At 42.8% G+C, this 16,965-nt stretch overlaps 3 protein-coding genes across 3 annotated transcripts; 1 reads left to right on the top strand and 2 right to left on the bottom strand.

The window, feature by feature from the left end:
* Nucleotides 1-650: 650 nt before the first annotated feature.
* On the bottom strand, nucleotides 651-4,881 carry LOC109855853 (prolactin regulatory element-binding protein). Its single transcript, XM_020430519.1, has 4 exons — nucleotides 4,455-4,881; nucleotides 3,679-4,058; nucleotides 2,906-3,600; nucleotides 651-2,793 (listed from the first exon to the last, which is right to left on the bottom strand). The coding sequence occupies exons 1-4, from the start codon at nucleotides 4,590-4,592 to the stop codon at nucleotides 2,708-2,710; spliced, it is 1,299 nt and encodes a 432-aa protein (XP_020286108.1). The 5' UTR covers nucleotides 4,593-4,881; the 3' UTR covers nucleotides 651-2,707.
* Nucleotides 4,882-5,578: 697 nt separating this feature from the next.
* LOC109855864 (neuralized-like protein 4) lies at nucleotides 5,579-13,073 on the top strand. Its single transcript, XM_020430532.1, has 13 exons — nucleotides 5,579-5,774; nucleotides 6,183-6,398; nucleotides 6,507-6,959; nucleotides 7,059-7,259; nucleotides 7,348-7,573; nucleotides 7,661-7,760; nucleotides 7,852-8,028; nucleotides 8,146-8,454; nucleotides 8,551-8,744; nucleotides 8,830-9,119; nucleotides 9,198-11,689; nucleotides 11,775-11,927; nucleotides 12,008-13,073. Exons 1-13 carry the CDS (start codon nucleotides 5,625-5,627, stop codon nucleotides 12,201-12,203), a joined length of 5,157 nt encoding a protein of 1,718 aa, XP_020286121.1. The 5' UTR covers nucleotides 5,579-5,624; the 3' UTR covers nucleotides 12,204-13,073.
* On the bottom strand, nucleotides 12,984-15,417 carry LOC109855926 (guanine nucleotide-binding protein subunit beta-2). The gene is made up of 6 exons (XM_020430652.1): nucleotides 15,259-15,417; nucleotides 14,987-15,132; nucleotides 14,564-14,863; nucleotides 14,275-14,476; nucleotides 13,963-14,179; nucleotides 12,984-13,825 (listed from the first exon to the last, which is right to left on the bottom strand). The coding sequence occupies exons 1-6, from the start codon at nucleotides 15,325-15,327 to the stop codon at nucleotides 13,719-13,721; spliced, it is 1,041 nt and encodes a 346-aa protein (XP_020286241.1). The 5' UTR covers nucleotides 15,328-15,417; the 3' UTR covers nucleotides 12,984-13,718.
* Nucleotides 15,418-16,965: the final 1,548 nt, after the last annotated feature.

Here is a 16,965-nt window from a genome sequence, read left to right as displayed (position 1 = left end):
ACGCCGCACCCGGTTTCTCCGAGTGTATCCAATACACACACGCACACATACAAATCTACGACTGTCGTTGATTATTATTTATGTAAATTAGGATCGCGCGAGGATGTCACACGATTTCTCGATGAGGAACGCCCGATCGCGCGCCCGATCGCCGATATGAAACTCGCGGGGAAAAGCAGGACGTTCGCCTCGTTCTTCCGCCCGCGAAATGAGACCGAGCTCGTTCGCGAGTGTGGCATCGATGATGTCTACGTAACAAAGCTCGACGCCCAACGAGAACGAGACGATCCAAGAGAATTGTGTGTCCCACTTTGTACATATTCCACCGGATCCTTGACCTTTCGATCCTCGTCCTCGTTGTTTTCTGGAGGCGCGTGTACACACGATAAAGCGCGGGACGAAAGCTGAATAGAGTATATCAATACATCTCGCGTCTCTTTGAACATGCACTCCGTATAAGATCAAGCGAGCGAGAATGTCTTATAAGTGATGTATTTAGTATTCTAAAAATATTTCTGAACAAAACTGTACGTGAAAAAAAAAAAAAACTTTTGGCGTCGTATCTTTCTCATTTGACCCTTCCTTTCTAAGTAAAAAAACTTATTTCCTTGACGCGTCCTTCGAGTTATATCCCGAGTCTAAACTTTCCATGTTTCTACCTCTGTCTTGTGTTTTTCTTTCTCTTATAATTTTTTTTTACTGAACTTTTTTTCCAATTTTGCCTCCTTATTTGATTATACATTATTCTATGCTAATAAACAAACCGTAGAAGGATTTTTTGTGCGCGTCCATTAACAGTTCAAACAAATGTATTCCATTCTTGGCGCGTGCGTGTCGTCGACTCTTCTTCTGGCCGATTTTCTTCGTCGAATATTAAAATTCCGAACTTTCTTTTTTTTTTCTCGTTTCAATTGCGCCTCGTTCTCATCGCGTTTGAAAGCTACGAGGTAAGTAGCCAAACTGGCGGAGCGGGGTCACGAAATGTCAGTTCTGACCCGAGGGGTTCCTTTCGATTTCGAACGACATTCCGTCCGGTTTGTAATTCTCATGTTGATCATCGTTCGCGACACAAGAAACGTTCCAGCACGTGTATTTCGAGAGCATCGGTCGACAATCGATTTAATTGTTTCAACGAGTCACATCATCTAGTCACACACACACACACACACATATACACAAACAATAAGAGAAATATTTTTAAGAGAAGAATGAGTGTACAAAAGAATATAAGACATTGTAATTATATTATTACGTAACATTATTACGTAATTCATTACCACTAATACGGTCGATACTTTTACAAATTCGATTTTCGCACGAAAAGTCGCGCGCGCATTTAATTAAATTTCAATCGTCAGACAAAAAAACAAACAATCATATATGTATACATATATATTAAAACAAAATAAACATTCTAGATTCGAGTAAATATTTGGTAAAATAAGTTTAAAATTTTTTAAGAAAAATATTTAGATAAATATTATACATACATGTATAAAAGCTCAATATCTTTTTGCAGAATACGCAGATCTACAACAATTGCACCTAAAAAAAATTTTGAACTTCAGAATTCGTAATAGAACGAATTACGTGGTTCTTTGAAGTAACTTTCCGCTAGAACTCAAATCTAGACCTCAAGGTCTAGAGCTACTGGCTCACCTTTACGGAATCGAAATTTCGTTTTTTCATTGTTGTTCCATTGTGAGACGAGAGACGACAACGAAAAACCGAAAAAATTTTGATGAAAAATTGAATGTGAATAAAAAACGTATTTTTTACTTTAAAAAAAAAGTACGTTTAAAAACATGTGTATAAACAAGAAAAAACATAGAAATCTGCGATATATAATAAATGCAACATTTTGTGGGACTTCTCATCCGTGATACAAAAAGATCCGTCGTTATTCACCGTTAAGTACGAGAAACGTTCGAATTCTCGAATCACCGTTAAGCGAAACTACTTAAGCATAAGCTGTACAAAAAAAAGAAAAAAAAAGGGTCAAACGCTCTAGTAAATATTCCTTTCTTTTTTTTGCGCTAAAACTCGATAAAACGTAAATTCATATCGAGAATTAATGTCTCGATGTGAAGTTTGAATTTTCGCTGCGCACGAACGAAGAAAAAACTGAGAAGAAAACTACATGCCGAAGAGATATCGACATCTTCTAAATATATATACATTTATTAGTGTGCTAATAATGCGGCCGATTCTATCGGGAAGCACTTCGGTGCGACACAGTTTGTTTATATATCACAGCAGCACCTCCGTTTTGTCTATATCTAAACGGCGCGAACGCACTGAAATCTTCCTGAAGAAGTCTGCCTGTGTACAAAGCAACGAGTTTAACTATTGTTTTGCAGCAATCAACTGTGCCTTCTTAACCGCTAAATAACGATCCGAAAAGTTTCTTCACGACAACGCTGTGCATATTCACAGTATTACGCGGTGCACTTTGTGTTCTTTAGCTAATTTTATAGTTATGTCGACGAAGGGAATTGCACCTGTGTTTTTACGTGGATACTTCTACGAATCATCTACGTATAGATTCTTGAGCGTTTCATCAAGTGCGTTGAATATCTCGATCTAACGCGCGAAAACTCTCTTACGCGCGAACCAATTTTATCAATCCTACTATACTTCCTAGTAATTTTTAATAGGAAAATATGACATCCTGTCTTATCGTCCTGCCGGTCGTGCACCTCCTGGGTCATATACCGAGATAGCTGCAGACGATGAAAGCACCGCATATGCACACGACTATCAGCACGATGACGAACCAGAATGGCAGTGTATCTGAGACATTCGAAATTATTGTCGAGATATTTTTAACAAATTGAAAAATAGTATTAAAAAAAAAACACACTTTTAATACCCTGCTGTGTTCTATTAAAAACAATATACTTACGTCTGTATGGTATACTGTGTATACAAATCCTGTTGTCTACGGAAATACTAACAACCGCGGTCTCTGTGTTACTCGTAATCGTGGGACCGTCCAGCTCCGTCGGTAAAAATTCCAGACCCGTCACGAACATGCTGTGCGCGCCGGGTACGTGGAGCGCCTTTCTCAGACTGAACGCCACGAAGATGTCGACGGTGCCAGAAAACATCGTGCCGATGGCCACAAATTTACCGTCGTCGGAAACAGCCAGAGCTGATAGAGTTTCTTTGTAGGGAACAGATTTGGTGATAGCACCGGAATGAGCGTCCCACAGTTGGAGGAAACTCGGATTCTTCGCCACAACGGCGTTGGACAGCATAAAGAGATCGAGCTTCGTTTTGTCTTCCATCAGTTTTCTGAACCGACATCTCTTGTACATGTACTTCGAACTGCCGTCAGATGGTGTCCAAGTCAATTCTTTATTCCTCGTACCGTCGTTCACATTCCACAAAAAAGCCTTTCCGTCCTTGGATATGCTCACCAACAGATTGCCGTCCGGACTGAAGTCTAGATCGTCTATTTCTTTCTCGTGCGCTTTGATGTCGTGCAATTTGTACAGTTCTGGAAACTTCCATAATTTGACTCTGCAGTCTGTGCCACCTGTGGCCATGATCCTGCCGTGTAGACTCACTCTGACAACTCTTTGCAAAGGCTCTTCGCTGTAAAAACATTTTTGTTGAGAAAATATCACTTCGTGGTTTTTAATTGCATATAAAAAGTACAATAAATCATCTTACCCGAAACATGTTTGTATGCTGACGGTAGGCTGAAGAATCAACTGCAGTTTCTTGCTCTTAACGTTGGAATTGTCGTCTTTGATTTCCTCTATTCTCTCATTCTGAGTTTCCTCGACTTTCTCACTGTTTCTTCGATGTCTAAGACCATCGTTGACCGCTGTTTCTGATAATGGCTTTTTGATCACCTCTCCGTTTTCCTGAGTCACCACTTTGGGATTTACACTGTACAGCTGACAATGGCTTTCCTGACCAGCAACTATCCACGTCTTCTTTTTGCCAATGTGTGAAGCACAGTTCATAACCACGCTGGGACCTGTTTCGTGTCTGGTTACTTCTTCAGCAATGAACTGCACTCCGTTGTGTGACAATTCAAAAATTTCCTGCAAGACACAAAATCACACACACATTAAACATATACAAATATTATTTAATATCATTCATATGTGCAAAGTAGTTGTCAAAATAGTTTGACAATGATTTCATCATATCAGGGCTCTAAGCTTCTAAAGGAACGCAATTCATAATCTGCTCTGATAAATAGCACAATCAATAACAACGACGAGTACTTTGATGAGTAAATTTTGTTTACTTTGAGAAAATAAATAAATGAATTTCACAAGAATCCAGTTTTACATCTGCTACTTGATAAAACTAGAACCAACATGAAAAAAGATAAAACATGCATAAATTAATTATCCCTGAGTGATGAAATAATTAACAGAATATCTATAATTAGGAAAATATACAAAAACATTTGAGAATTTGATTAAACTTACAAATCCGTTGGCAACTCCAGTTTTTGAAGAACCACCACCGCCGCCCACGAGAATGTGTCTGCTGGTCAACATTTGCAAGGTGTACAGAGGAAAATTCACTCTGGCCAAAAGGCCACCTTTGCTTCTTCTGGATGACATGGCGCAATTTACAGATCGCGTCGTCGAGTTTTTCGTGATCGTTCCACGTTCTCCTCGCTCGAACGAACGAAAAACTCGCGTGCGAGGTCAGTTCCTAAGAACGGTGCTGTCCGGTATTGCACGTGTCACGTTTGAGAGCCATCGCTCATCATCTTGATGGCCACGACAGCACGCAGTTCGCGTGCACTGAACGTGCGCACCAACCAGGTGATTCGCGAACTTTGCACTTAAAACGACCTTAAAATACGCGATTCGAGAGATTTGACTGGCCAGCGGAAACTGGCCACGTCTCTCCGATTTAGCTCTTATATGGTGTTCGCCAGCGCTGCGTCCACTCTGGTGCACATGTTGGCAACTACGTATTCACGTTCACGAGGATCGGTAAGTAAGCTAACGTCGGATAATTCGTTATTGACATCGCTACATAGTTGCCAACGTGCACCACTTTGGACATAGCGCGTCTCTCTGATAAAAATCACCAGATTGTCAAAGATGAAAGGTTGTTCATCATGTCTCTCGAGCGGGAAATGTTTAAAACTTCAGAATTTTTTGACAATCTGTTTAGTATCTTTGTTTCTTTAATATTTTGACATTAACCATCAATCAACCCTCTCAGACTAGAACTCGAAAAGGTATATAACAGCGAGAATTTTTTAATTTCTGCATTATCTCTCTCTCTCTCTTTCTCTTTCTTGCCGTATTTTTCTAATACAATCGACGTGACTTTTAAAAGATATTGAAAAAAAAATCGGATAAATTCGTAACATCTGCTCTCGAATTTGCAGCGTACATTCGTGTCGCGATTTTCGCGCGGAAAAGTGCGAGAAGTGCCACTTGAAAAAAAAAAAAAAAAACATACGAGACTGCAGTAGAAGTCGCACCGGGAGTCGTGGGCGCGTACGGAGGACGAAGGGCGGGCGATGCGTCGGCGACGGCGCGTTGTGTCGATCGAGTGTGGTGGGTTTTTGCACGCACGGCGCGCACCGCACACAACACCGACGACACGGTGTGCGTCCGACGCTGGGGTTCGACATGTTTCATCGACGATGTGGTCGCCGTATCATCCTCAGCAACAACAATCGCACCGCAACGCGCAACTCGTCCGAGTACAATCACGGGTTGGTATTTAGCGCCGAGCCACTCTGGGACGACGAGCTGTTCGAAGTCACCATCGATAGGAAGGTATGTGTATACACACAGAGTCGTCTCTTTTCCCGTGAGTGAAAGAGAGAGAGAGAGCAACAACAACTGGAGCTCCTTTTCTTCGTGTCTCTGTCGGACTACTGTTGTGTTTACGAAAGCTCAATACGCAAACTTCCTGCATACCAGGTGTGCGAATGAAACGAGCGTCTCGCACGCGCATATATATTTGTTACTTTTGTGTGTGTGTGTGTGTGTGTGTGTATGTGTGTTCAAGAAAGCTCAGATTTTTATAAAATTGTGTTCAATTTTGGAAAATAATTTTTTAATCTCTTGTGAATACACAAGTGTGTGTATCTGAAAATATAATTACATGTGCACACGATAGAAACTATTTACTATTTGTTTATTTAACGTTACTTGTAAGTTTTAATTCCGTTTGTTGCACAGTTGAGAGCATGGTGTGGCAGTATAGAAATTGGAGTAACAGAATGCAATCCAGAGACGATGGAAATACCATCGTGTGCCATAAGACTCGGTCATGCGACCTGGATTATGACCGGCACTGGCATAGCTTACGACGGCAAACGAATCATAGAAATCTATGGAACGGATCTGAAGTCTCTGGGAGAGGGAACCACACTGGGAGTTATGCGAACGTCTAATGTAATTCACAACAATAAAATCTTTGTGTGGCTTGTTCATTCATTAATTTGACTTAATGTTAATTAGTATATGTAAATGGTAATATGTGTTTTTTGTTCAAAATTCCAGCACGAACTGATATTCTATATCAATGGTGTTTCGCAAGGTGTCGCCGTGACCAACATTCCAGAACGTGTTTTCGCTGTTGTGGATCTGTATGGTAATTGTGTACAAGTCAGCATATCTCACCCTAGACTTGCCGCCACTTTGTCCAACATGCCGAAAGAGGACGCGGAGATTAATAATGACTATGTAATAGGAGGTGAAACCTCCAGTTCCTCGACAACTAATCTAGTCGCTAATTTAAACGTTAATTTAAATGTCAATGTGAATGTTAATCTACCAAAAAATCCAAGTCCCGCCGCTATTAGAGAGGACAGGTTGAGGTTTCACGAGAGAGTCGGGTCGTTGGTGAAATTATCCAATAACGCCAGAACTGCCGAGAGACGGAGACCCCTGGACGAGTTCAACAATGGCGTCGTGATGACTCACAGACCGTTACGGGACAATGAACTGTTTGAAGTAAGAGCGCTTGATGAGAATCTACACATGTGTAATCCGATCGATTTGTATTTTTGCATAAATCGAATTTGTTATTGATTTTGTGAATCTCTCCTATAGATACGAATAGACCGACTGGTTTACAAATGGTCGGGGAGTATAGAGGTCGGAGTCACTACTCACAGTCCTACGGCGTTAGAATTTCCCGCAACGATGACCAATATGCGCTCCGGTACAACGATGATGTCTGGCTGTGGTATTCTAACGAATGGCAAAGGCACGCAACGGGAATACGGGGAATTCAACTTGGACGAACTGAGGGTACGATAGAACTGGAATTGTAATGCTGAATTGGTTTATTCATCTTTTTTTTTTTAAACGTATCTATCTTTGTCCTATTGTTCTTCAGGAAGGAGATCGCGTGGGAATGGTTAGGCAGAGTAATGGTGATCTCCATTATTTAATAAACGGTCTGGATCAAGGTGTAGCCGCTAAGGTACCTGCCGGTGTGTGGGGCGTGATTGATCTTTACGGAATGACCGTGAAAGTAACTATTGTCGATCGTGACGAAAGGGAGGAACAGAATCTGGTTACCAGAAGAAACACGTTGCAGCTGCAGGGTTTGGACAGCGAAGGTGTGATTTATTTCCGTTGGGAAAAAATTGACGCGCGCGAAAAGAAAGTGTTTTATATCGGTGATTGATATTCGATAATTTTTGTAGAAACTGGAGAGGAAGAACTACCCGACAGATTGATGTTTCATCCCTGTTGCGGCACACGCGCCGACGTGATTAATAACGGACGTACAGCGCACAGACCAAAGTAAACGAAGAAAAAAATTGCTAATTACATTTGAGAATTCCTCGAAGTGTCTCGCTCTTTCTTTAATCGTCGATATAAATTGTTCTTCCAGCGCCATAGACGACTTCAATAACGGCGTGGTGTTAACTTCGAGACCGTTGAAGCCCAACGAACTGTTTGAAGTCAGACTGGATAAAATCGTCACCAAGTGGGCTGGCTCTATCGAAATCGGAGTTACGACGCATTCTCCGACGGAGCTGGAATTCCCATTTACGATGACAAACGTTAGGTAGGTAAGGCGTGTCAGTTTTACGCGGTTTTGTGCGAATCACGAAGAGTCGCGTGTGTTACGGTAAGTTTGTTCACTCGTTTGTTATCGCTCGAAGGTGGCTCATATCGCTTGCAGATCCGGCACGTGGATGATGACGGGCAACGGTGTTATGCACAACGGCACCACCATGATAGATCAGTACGGACAGAATCTTGATCGTTTGCAAATCGGCGATCGCGTCGGCGTGATGAGGAAGGACAATGGCACACTGCACTTTTATGTGAACGGCGCCGATCAAGGCGCAGCCGCAATGAATGTGCCTGAGAGAGTTTACGGCGTGATCGATCTCTATGGACAGGCCGCACAGGCTACCATCGTCGACAATGTGGATTTCTACAGTCCGACTACAAATAATTCGAGCTTCAGCAACACGACGTTGTATAGGTGCGAAATCCCAAAACACTTCGATTACTGATGTTTCACAATCGCGAACATATAAAATGGAATATAATTTTATAAAATAAATCTATATTGAAACAGTGATCTGAGATTCCATCATGTGCACGGAAAGAACGCGAGGATCACGAACAACGGTCTAACGGCGTCCAGGCCGCGAGCGCTGGCTGAATTCAACGAGGCTATTGTAATTGCGAATCGCGCGCTGCGTGACAGCGAAATGTTTGAAGTGACGATAGATAAGATGGTGTCTAGGTGGTCCGGTGCCATAGAAGCTGGTAATTGCCGTTATAATTGTTGCGATATATTTATTAAGTATGTAACACGAACCCGTTAATTTTTCTATGATAAAAAACACTGCAGGAGTAACTGTAATAAGACCTGACGAGCTAGAGTTTCCGTCTACAATGACGGACATTGATCACGATACTTGGATGCTCTCTGGATCTACGGTGATGCGCGACGGTATTACGTTACGTAATAATTACGCTTGTGATCTGGACAAATTGTCGGAAGGTAATCGAATCGGGATGATGCGCTGTCCGGACTCTTCGTTACATTATTTCTTGGACGGAGTGGATCAAGGTCCTGCTTGTACAGGTTTACCTCCGAACGTTTATCCAGTAATCGATCTGTACGGTCAGTGTGCGCAGGTATGGCGAATATACTTGTCCGATAAGAGCAGTGCGTTTTTTCTTGGAATATTAGTTTAATTAATTGTTTAATTTTAGGTGACAATCGTGTTACCTGAACGCAGAGATCCTCTGACCCAACACTATGTGCCATCAGAAAACAGTATAAGCCAACAACCGACATCGGTGATTCAACCTCAGGCGCAGACTGAGATACTGCACAAGTTCCACGAGTCGGTCGGACTGAATATTCAATTGAACAGCGACAGAACAGTGGCGACCAGGTGCAGAGAGTACAACAACGCCGTTCTCTTGAGCGAGGCGGCGCTAGAGAACAACGAAGTGTTCGAGATCGCGATTCAGGAGGTAGCGCGCGAGTGGAGCGGTTGTATGAGGATAGGTGTTTTGAGTAATGAGACTGGCAACTGGCTTACGTCGATGAATCTCGTGCCTGGCATGACATCCATTCCCGGCGACGCCTGGTACCTGACGGGTAACGAGGTGAGACACACGGGTTACGCGCTCGCTTCGAATTACTGCACGAGTCTGGATTGGTTGCGCGTGGGCGATAAGATCGGCGTGAAGCGCACGCACGAGGGCAACTTGAAATTCTACATAAATGGGGAGGACATGGGCGTAGCGGCGTCTGATGTGCCGGAAATGGTGTACGCGGTGATTGAGCTCTTCGGTAGCACCGTGGCTGTGAATATCACGAGCAGTAAGCAACAAAATTCTGTGATATCTCCCAATGCTAGTCTGAGGCTGCAAGATTCGTTGGAACTTTTGGTAGATCCTGTGGCGCCGAGAAACGACGCGGGCATGGACACGTCCATCGACGTGTCCGAAGGAAAATTAATGAACGAGGCAACACTCACGCCGACACAGCCCGTTGCTGTTAATCCCGTCGGAGACGGAGATTGGATTTACGAGTTTCATGAGAATCACGGCAGAAACATCCAACTAGAATCAAAAACAATTGCTAAACGAGTGGCTAGCTATAACCAAGGCGTTGTGATGTCCAGTCACCCGTTAATAAAAGGGAAGCCGTTCCAAGTGAAGATTGAGAAATTGAACGAACGTTGGGTGTCGGGTATTCTCTGTGGCGTGTCCTGCATATCGCCAGAAAAACAGACGAGTTTCCCGTTGACTGCGCTTGGCTTCAAGAGACACTCGTGGGTCATCTGCAGTGACTGGATATTTCACAACGGCACGCGGGTCAAGACGAAGTACGGTGCCGGACTGGAAAATCTGCAGTTAAACTCCATCGTAGGTTTGTTGATAGATGAAGACAGTCGATTGCATTTGTTTATCAATGGTATTGATCAGGGAACGGCCGCGACCGATCTGCCGCCGTATGTCTTCGCTGTGATCGATTTGTACGGACAGTGCGAGCAGGTGTCGGTCGTGGGGGTGAACGAGGAACCTTCTTACACGAATGTCGCGATCGACAACGCGCTCGTGACTCCCGCAGAGTGCGCGAGCGTGGAAACGGAAGACGTGGAGAATTCACGCGAGAAGGCAGATTTGGAGTGTCATGAAAAAGAAAATGCGATGGCGGCCACGTCGTCGGATCTCTCGTTGTCTTCGACGCCTCCAAGTGTGCCTAGCCAGTGCGACACGACCAAGGACGGCAATCTCGAAGTCGAATATCCTTCCTTCAGCAGTAACAACAGTGCGAATCTAGCGAACAAGACAATGGGGAACAAAGTGATGTCGAGCATCGACAGCAACAATTCAGACTCGGGCTCGGAGATGAGTAACGACGGGCGTAGTGCCAGGAACAAGGTGTATCTGGACAACGTCGACGCGCCGTTGAACAATCATGCCGAGAACAACTCTATTGAGTCCCATCACGATGCGGAAAATCGCGCGCTCGCGAATGTTTTACGAAACGATTGTACAAACGTAGAGATAAACAACGCGACGAACATTAATATACAGAAAGGCATGGTTGCCAGCGCGAGCAACATGACCAGTCTGAACGCGGCGATCATCGCGACTAACGCGAACAACGCGATTAACGAAAGTATAGCGTCCAATAGTCAGGTGAATAGCGTAAGTAGCGCGCAACAGAACAATCTGTCGGATCTTCCCAACAACGTTTGCTCCAGTTTTCACGAGTCGCGCGGAACGTACGTGGCTCGCGACAACGCCACGCTGACGATCCGCGACAATTCTCTCAGCGACAACGTATCTCCGAGCCAGAACACGGCGGCCAATCGGGATGCGCAGCAGTACAACGCGTCCTCGATAACGCTGGTGTCGTCGTTACCGTCCACTCCTCTCGGATCCACCGTCGCGTCCTCGAAGAAATGCGATTATTTAAAAGCGTGCATGCAGTTGAAGAAGTCGCTCGTGCTGCCGGACGAGTTCTTCTCCGCCGACGAGGTGGTGTGTTATTGCAGCGTGTGCTACAAGGTGGACGCCGACAACGCAATCTGTAAGAAGGGCGAACCACCGGCGGAATTTGCTATCCCGATTGGTTGGGCCAGGTTTCCGTTGAAGCAGAGCATCAACGCCAATCAGATACCGCAAAGCACAACGGACAAGTGGCACGTCGCGTTCTACGGCATACGTCTGGACGCGATAAGGTAAATACAGAATGATCACGTGTGCTTAGAATACAATCAGATTTCTTCTCAATTGTGAAATAACGTCACACTACCGCACGTTTAGATTGATCCTGGACAGAGGAGAACTTATGACCAAAGAGCAGCTAGACGTGAGTAACTTGACGGCGGGTACAAAGAGCGAAGATCAGAATCCTCAGGTGTCATTCTCGCCCAGCATCAAGTACGCGGCGTCCGACGAATTCACCAAGAAGTATCCGTGAGTGTTGACACCTTTCTCGCGTTGATCAGATTAATTATTTCTAGATCACACTGCATTGTAATTTTTCAATTCCGCAGATACATCGATATGCAGTCGAACAAGAAGTTAAACGTATCGACCGCGTTCCAATTGCTGGTGAGGCCCGGCTCGTATACAATCAGTCCCGGCGACAAGGACAGCGCCGATTCGCAGTGCGAATCGAGCAAATGGGCGACCAAAGAGGCCGGAGCCACGGTGATCACAGCTCTGCTCGTTCACCTGGACGGATTCTAATCTGTGTCCGAAAGTGTGTTATGCCTGACTTTTTAAACGCACCCGCAATATACGGAAGTGATGTGATTGTACATAATTCTGTGCCGATCGTTTGAACGATGCGACTGTGGTAAGAGACATTTTGAAAATCAGTGTTTCAATTCCGTCGAAATCGCGCTGTACTGTACATTTGTTTTTTTATGTTGAAGCTCCGCGAACGATTCTTTAACGTACGTTTAGCCGAATTAAGGATTTTATTGTCAAGATTATAGGAAATAAATTTGCAGATTTTTTAGTTATTTGGTTTTAGCGCGCGCTGCAGTATTTAATGTACATATATATGTATGTGGATCCTCGTGTAGTACTTAATGCTAGTTCTTTTGTGCAAAGAATTCAGTCTCTCCAGTTAGGAAGAAAAAAAAAACGTTCGAACAAATTACGTTGTGACAATTTTATGACGCACTGTAAAGTCTCTCTATCTTAATTAGTATTAAATCTTTTAAAACACACGTACGACACACACACACACACACACACATACACCTAACACACATACTCGTTGCTAGACTGGCCTAGGTTAATGCTCACGAGAACAAATAGTATATGAGATATATATATATATATATGATACAATTACGGCGTATTCGCCGTCTATGCGAAGAGAACACAAGAAAAAAAAAAAAAAAACATATTTTTGACGCCCTCGCTTCACCCCTATAAAGCCAAACATACCAAATCTTTATTATATTTCATTATTACAAATGAATTTCACGGGACACGATTTTTTTAACGCACTTTTTCTGCAGCATCAATAGGAATAAATCGTGTAATATTGATCTATGTTGTAGAAATAAATAACAGGCAATGTGCAATTTGCGCTGTAAAACATCAGCGTATGTGTGTGTGTTTCATGTAATCACGAATATATTATTCAATACTGCTGCATTTTTGAAGATGAGGTAATTTTTTGTTTTTTTTTTTTTTTGTTTTTTTTTTATTTACGGTGGATTATACGGTACGGTAACATCACAAGTTGCAGCTTCTGTTATATCACAATCGTGTAAGATATATTTCAATGTATTTAATTGTAACATTTTTCGTGTGTTTAGGCTACAATGAATGCAAGTAACAAGAAAGTATTTTAATACGCTTAACGATATCGATTATGTTGTAATTATAGACTGAACGCGCGTCATCTTGCTTGTCGACGAGAACTCGAGTAAGGCTCTCTGTGCAAGTATCGTGTAAGAAGAATCGATCGAAGGCTCTTTGATATCAATGTATTATTGGTAATATTGAGTTGTTCAGTAAAGTAGTTAATTTTTTTAATGAATGTTTAAGAGACTTGTATATCCGCACCGACTCGCGTAAATTTAGCTTCTCTCTGTAAATGTTCCGTATGCGATGCTGTTCGATGTTTTTAGTATCTGCGCGCACCTATTAAAGAAACGCTACGAACTTTTCGAACAACCCAATATACTTCTCGTCCAGTGTTTTCATTAATTCTCTTTTTGCGTATAATAAGTCTTGTTATATTCACACCCAAACTCGTACATTCTGATCCCAGGAGCAGCTGGCTATTGCCATCCCGTTGCCGGCGACGCTGAGGGACGTCACTCTGTTCTCGTGGCCTGACAAGACACCTTGATATGATACGAAAAAAAAAAAAACACTATTTTATTCCATATATAAAATTACGAATACTATTATTAAGTGATACGATCAACAAAAAGTATAACAAATTATTTTATTCAATTAATAAAAGATAAATTAAACTCACCGTTGTGTTGATTCTTCAGCACGTCCCATATGTGAATGGAATTATCGTCGCTGCCGCAAAATATGTATCTACCGCTCAGAGACAGGCCGCACGATGTAAATCCAGGATTCGAGTTCGGTGGCTTATACGTGGCTAGCTGTTGATCGGATCTGATGTCCCACAGTCTTGCCGTCTTATCCTCAGACGCTGTCACGAAAGCCTGTCCGGAGGGATGATACTAGAAGAAAACATTAAGAATTGTGCAACGTGGAACGTAGTGTTGGCCAACAAAGATAACACTCAATCTGCAAAATACGTTATCGAAAAACTTACACAAACGGAATTTACATCAGCTTCATGGCCGAAAAACGTCTGTTTAGTTTTTTCTTCTCGTAAATCCCATAACTTGCAAGATTTGTCGACCGAGCCGGTAATGTAAGTGTTGCCGTCGGGGGACAAGCTGATGCTCACCACGTCGCCCGCGTGCGCCTCGAAGTCCGTTGTCTTCTTGTTGGCTTCGAGGTCCCATATGCAACTAGACACGCGCAAGGTGTTCACCGTCATTAATTATAACCCATAAAATAATTGGTATCTGCTTTGTTTTAACGTTACGTTAAGATACATTTTCATGTCGCCAGATCCGGTGATGATCTTCTTGTCGTCCAGAAATCTGCAGGACGATAGAAATCCCTCGTAACCGAGCAACTCTCTCACGATCTTCGCGGATCCCGTGGAGTCGCGATTGTTCAAGTCGTAGACGGTGCACATGTTGTCCATGCCGCCGCAGGCGACGAAGTTGCCGGTCGGCGCGAACGCCACCGACATGACCCAGGCCGAGCGCAACGGGATGACTTGAACCTTGTTACCGGTCCACGTGTCCCAGATGATCAACTTCCCGTCCAGCGATCCGCTCACGCAATGTCTACGCAGACAAAACAAACGAGTCTACAAGAGTGAAACGGAAGCCACGCGTATATAAGTACGCGTTTTGTTTCTTTTTTACGATTCAACGATTCGAGGAAAACTGCTATTGGCCAAAACTGACCGACTGTCGCCACTGAAGTGCACCGAGTTGACTTTGTTAATGTGGCCCTTGAGAAGCTTCTTGGTCGACATTTTAACTTTCGGAGCATCCGCTACTCCACTGCACGCCTCCTCCAACGTCGTATCCTGCTGTTTCTTTTGATCTTCCTGATGAAACGAGACAGATATGAAAGAAGAATAACGAAGAACATCAATGTCTCGTGGTTTTGCGTATATATTGAAACATTTATATAATACTATAAATCATTCAATTGGGAGGAGCCAAAAAGAAACCTTGCACTTATTAATGAGATCTTCCAGCTCTTTCTTAAGGGCGGTGGTTTCGGCATCGTCTTTGCCCATTTTTGCCGGTCTCAAGTAGTACGGCGCGGAGTTTCAATCCAGAAAAAAAAGAAATGCGCCACCGACGATCGACACGTGAAAACTGTTAAACGATTTCTGAACAACATTAAAGAAGCCTCAGGATCGTCCACATCGTTGTCCAAGTAATTGTATTAAGTTGGTGGTTAATTCGATTTGTTGAGCATTAGCTCGGTTGAATCACGTAACTCAATTATCTACATACACGATAGTGTAGTCTTTTTCAAAGAATATATTTGTAGATACTTTTTTTTTTAAAAAAAAAAAAAAAAGTATAACGTGTACATGTCGTCTACATGGCGTTCAATCAAAATGTTTTATTCGCGTTTCGTTGTACAACTTCACGGGTCGACGATGGCACATTCGGTTGGAATAGGAAATCACAAACGAACAAAAACGTCGACACGGTGCGACGGTTTAGCCTACGGGTGGTTGTTTTCAATCTAAAACAAAAAGCGAATCGAACGTCTCGCTTTCGAGTTTCCCGCTTTCTCCTATAAATGTCCGAATCTTCGATACTGATCGACGTAATTCGGTGCGGCAATCGATGCGATAAGAACGCGAGAATATTTGCGGAATTGTTAGAAGCGACACGATACTTGTAGATGTTTGTTGTTGTCGTAGAAATTTTCAAGATGGAATGTATACAAATTAAATAATTTGTGTCAAAAGAGAGAGGAAGAATATAATACATATAATTTTTTTTGTTTTTTAATTAAGATAAACTCGGCGCTCGAGAGAGAGACAAGTTTCAAGAACTGGCAATTTATCGAGCTAGCAGGTGCTACTATCATGAAAACAGGGAGTGTCTTCGGAAGATTAGTGCGGTTGATTATTTTGCTGGCGCATTGCGCTGATTTTACAACGAGCAATGAGGGGGTGTGCAAATTGAAGTCGAGTCACGACGTTTACGTGCCTTCGAACAATCTCTTGTGTCGGGAAAACGATTCGGATGACAATTTCTCCGTCATCGAGCGATACAAGCCGCCGAAAAGATCTTGCTCATCGTATCTTGACACAACAGGTATTTTATCTCTCACATGTGCATCCGTTAATTGCAATTAAATTGCATGATTTAAAAAATTTCATCTTTTCAAATTGCTTTTCACATTCGTCTGTGTGTATTGGGAACTAATTATGCCGAAAAATATCTTCATTTTTTTTTTTTTTAATTAGATGTGTCCAGAAATATTTTATATTTAAAAAAGGATACAAAGAGAGTGGGACGCAATTGAGGGTCTCTGTTGCGCGCAGACCAACTGAAAGTACCAGCAAACAACACATTTTTCGTCCCAAGTTTACATAATGTTAAATTATGTTTTTTGCGTGTCATTTTTCATAGAACGTCGAAGACTGAGGCTTTAGCGCAATTTTTATGCAATACAGTAATTCGATACAGTTTTTATTTTTCCCGCAATGAGAGAAGAATAAACGATTGCGAGGTATCGGCAGGCGATACTTCGTGCGTCATCACCGACCGAGTGAGAGCGTCGGTAAAGTGATCGTCGTCGTCGACAAGTAGCAATCTCCTTTTACAGAAAATCAACTACCTCAAAGCCGTAATTAGACAACAAGAACAAGACATTTCTTAAATAGAACGTTCGCACGTTCTATAAACTC

Source organism: Pseudomyrmex gracilis, unplaced genomic scaffold, assembly GCF_002006095.1.
Source record: "Pseudomyrmex gracilis isolate BER0280 unplaced genomic scaffold, ASM200609v1 scaffold_3, whole genome shotgun sequence".
NCBI classification, from domain to species: Eukaryota; Metazoa; Arthropoda; class Insecta; order Hymenoptera; family Formicidae; genus Pseudomyrmex; species Pseudomyrmex gracilis.
The sequence above is the reverse complement of the archived record's forward strand: the minus strand, read 5'-3'. Positions and strand labels throughout refer to the sequence as shown.

Bases quoted from the DNA above. Each gene is read 5' to 3' on its own strand.
- LOC109855853 (XM_020430519.1), bottom strand. From the start codon at position 4,592: ATGTCATCCAGAAGAAGCAAAGGTGGCCTTTTGGCCAGAGTGAATTTT. The intron at 4,059-4,454 runs GTAAGTTTAATC...TGTGTCTTGCAG, and splicing joins CTGGAGTTGCCAACGGATTT to GAAATTTTTGAATTGTCACA. The intron at 3,601-3,678 runs GTAAGATGATTT...ATGTTTTTACAG, and splicing joins AGCATACAAACATGTTTCGG to CGAAGAGCCTTTGCAAAGAG.
- LOC109855864 (XM_020430532.1), top strand. From the start codon at position 5,625: ATGTTTCATCGACGATGTGGTCGCCGTATCATCCTCAGCAACAACAAT. The intron at 8,455-8,550 runs GTGCGAAATCCC...ATATTGAAACAG, and splicing joins AGCAACACGACGTTGTATAG to TGATCTGAGATTCCATCATG. The intron at 11,690-11,774 runs GTAAATACAGAA...CCGCACGTTTAG, and splicing joins ATACGTCTGGACGCGATAAG to ATTGATCCTGGACAGAGGAG.
- LOC109855926 (XM_020430652.1), bottom strand. From the start codon at position 15,327: ATGGGCAAAGACGATGCCGAAACCACCGCCCTTAAGAAAGAGCTGGAA. The intron at 14,864-14,986 runs GTCAGTTTTGGC...TTGTCTGCGTAG, and splicing joins CACTTCAGTGGCGACAGTCG to ACATTGCGTGAGCGGATCGC. The intron at 14,477-14,563 runs GTATCTTAACGT...GCGCGTGTCTAG, and splicing joins GGATCTGGCGACATGAAAAT to TTGCATATGGGACCTCGAAG.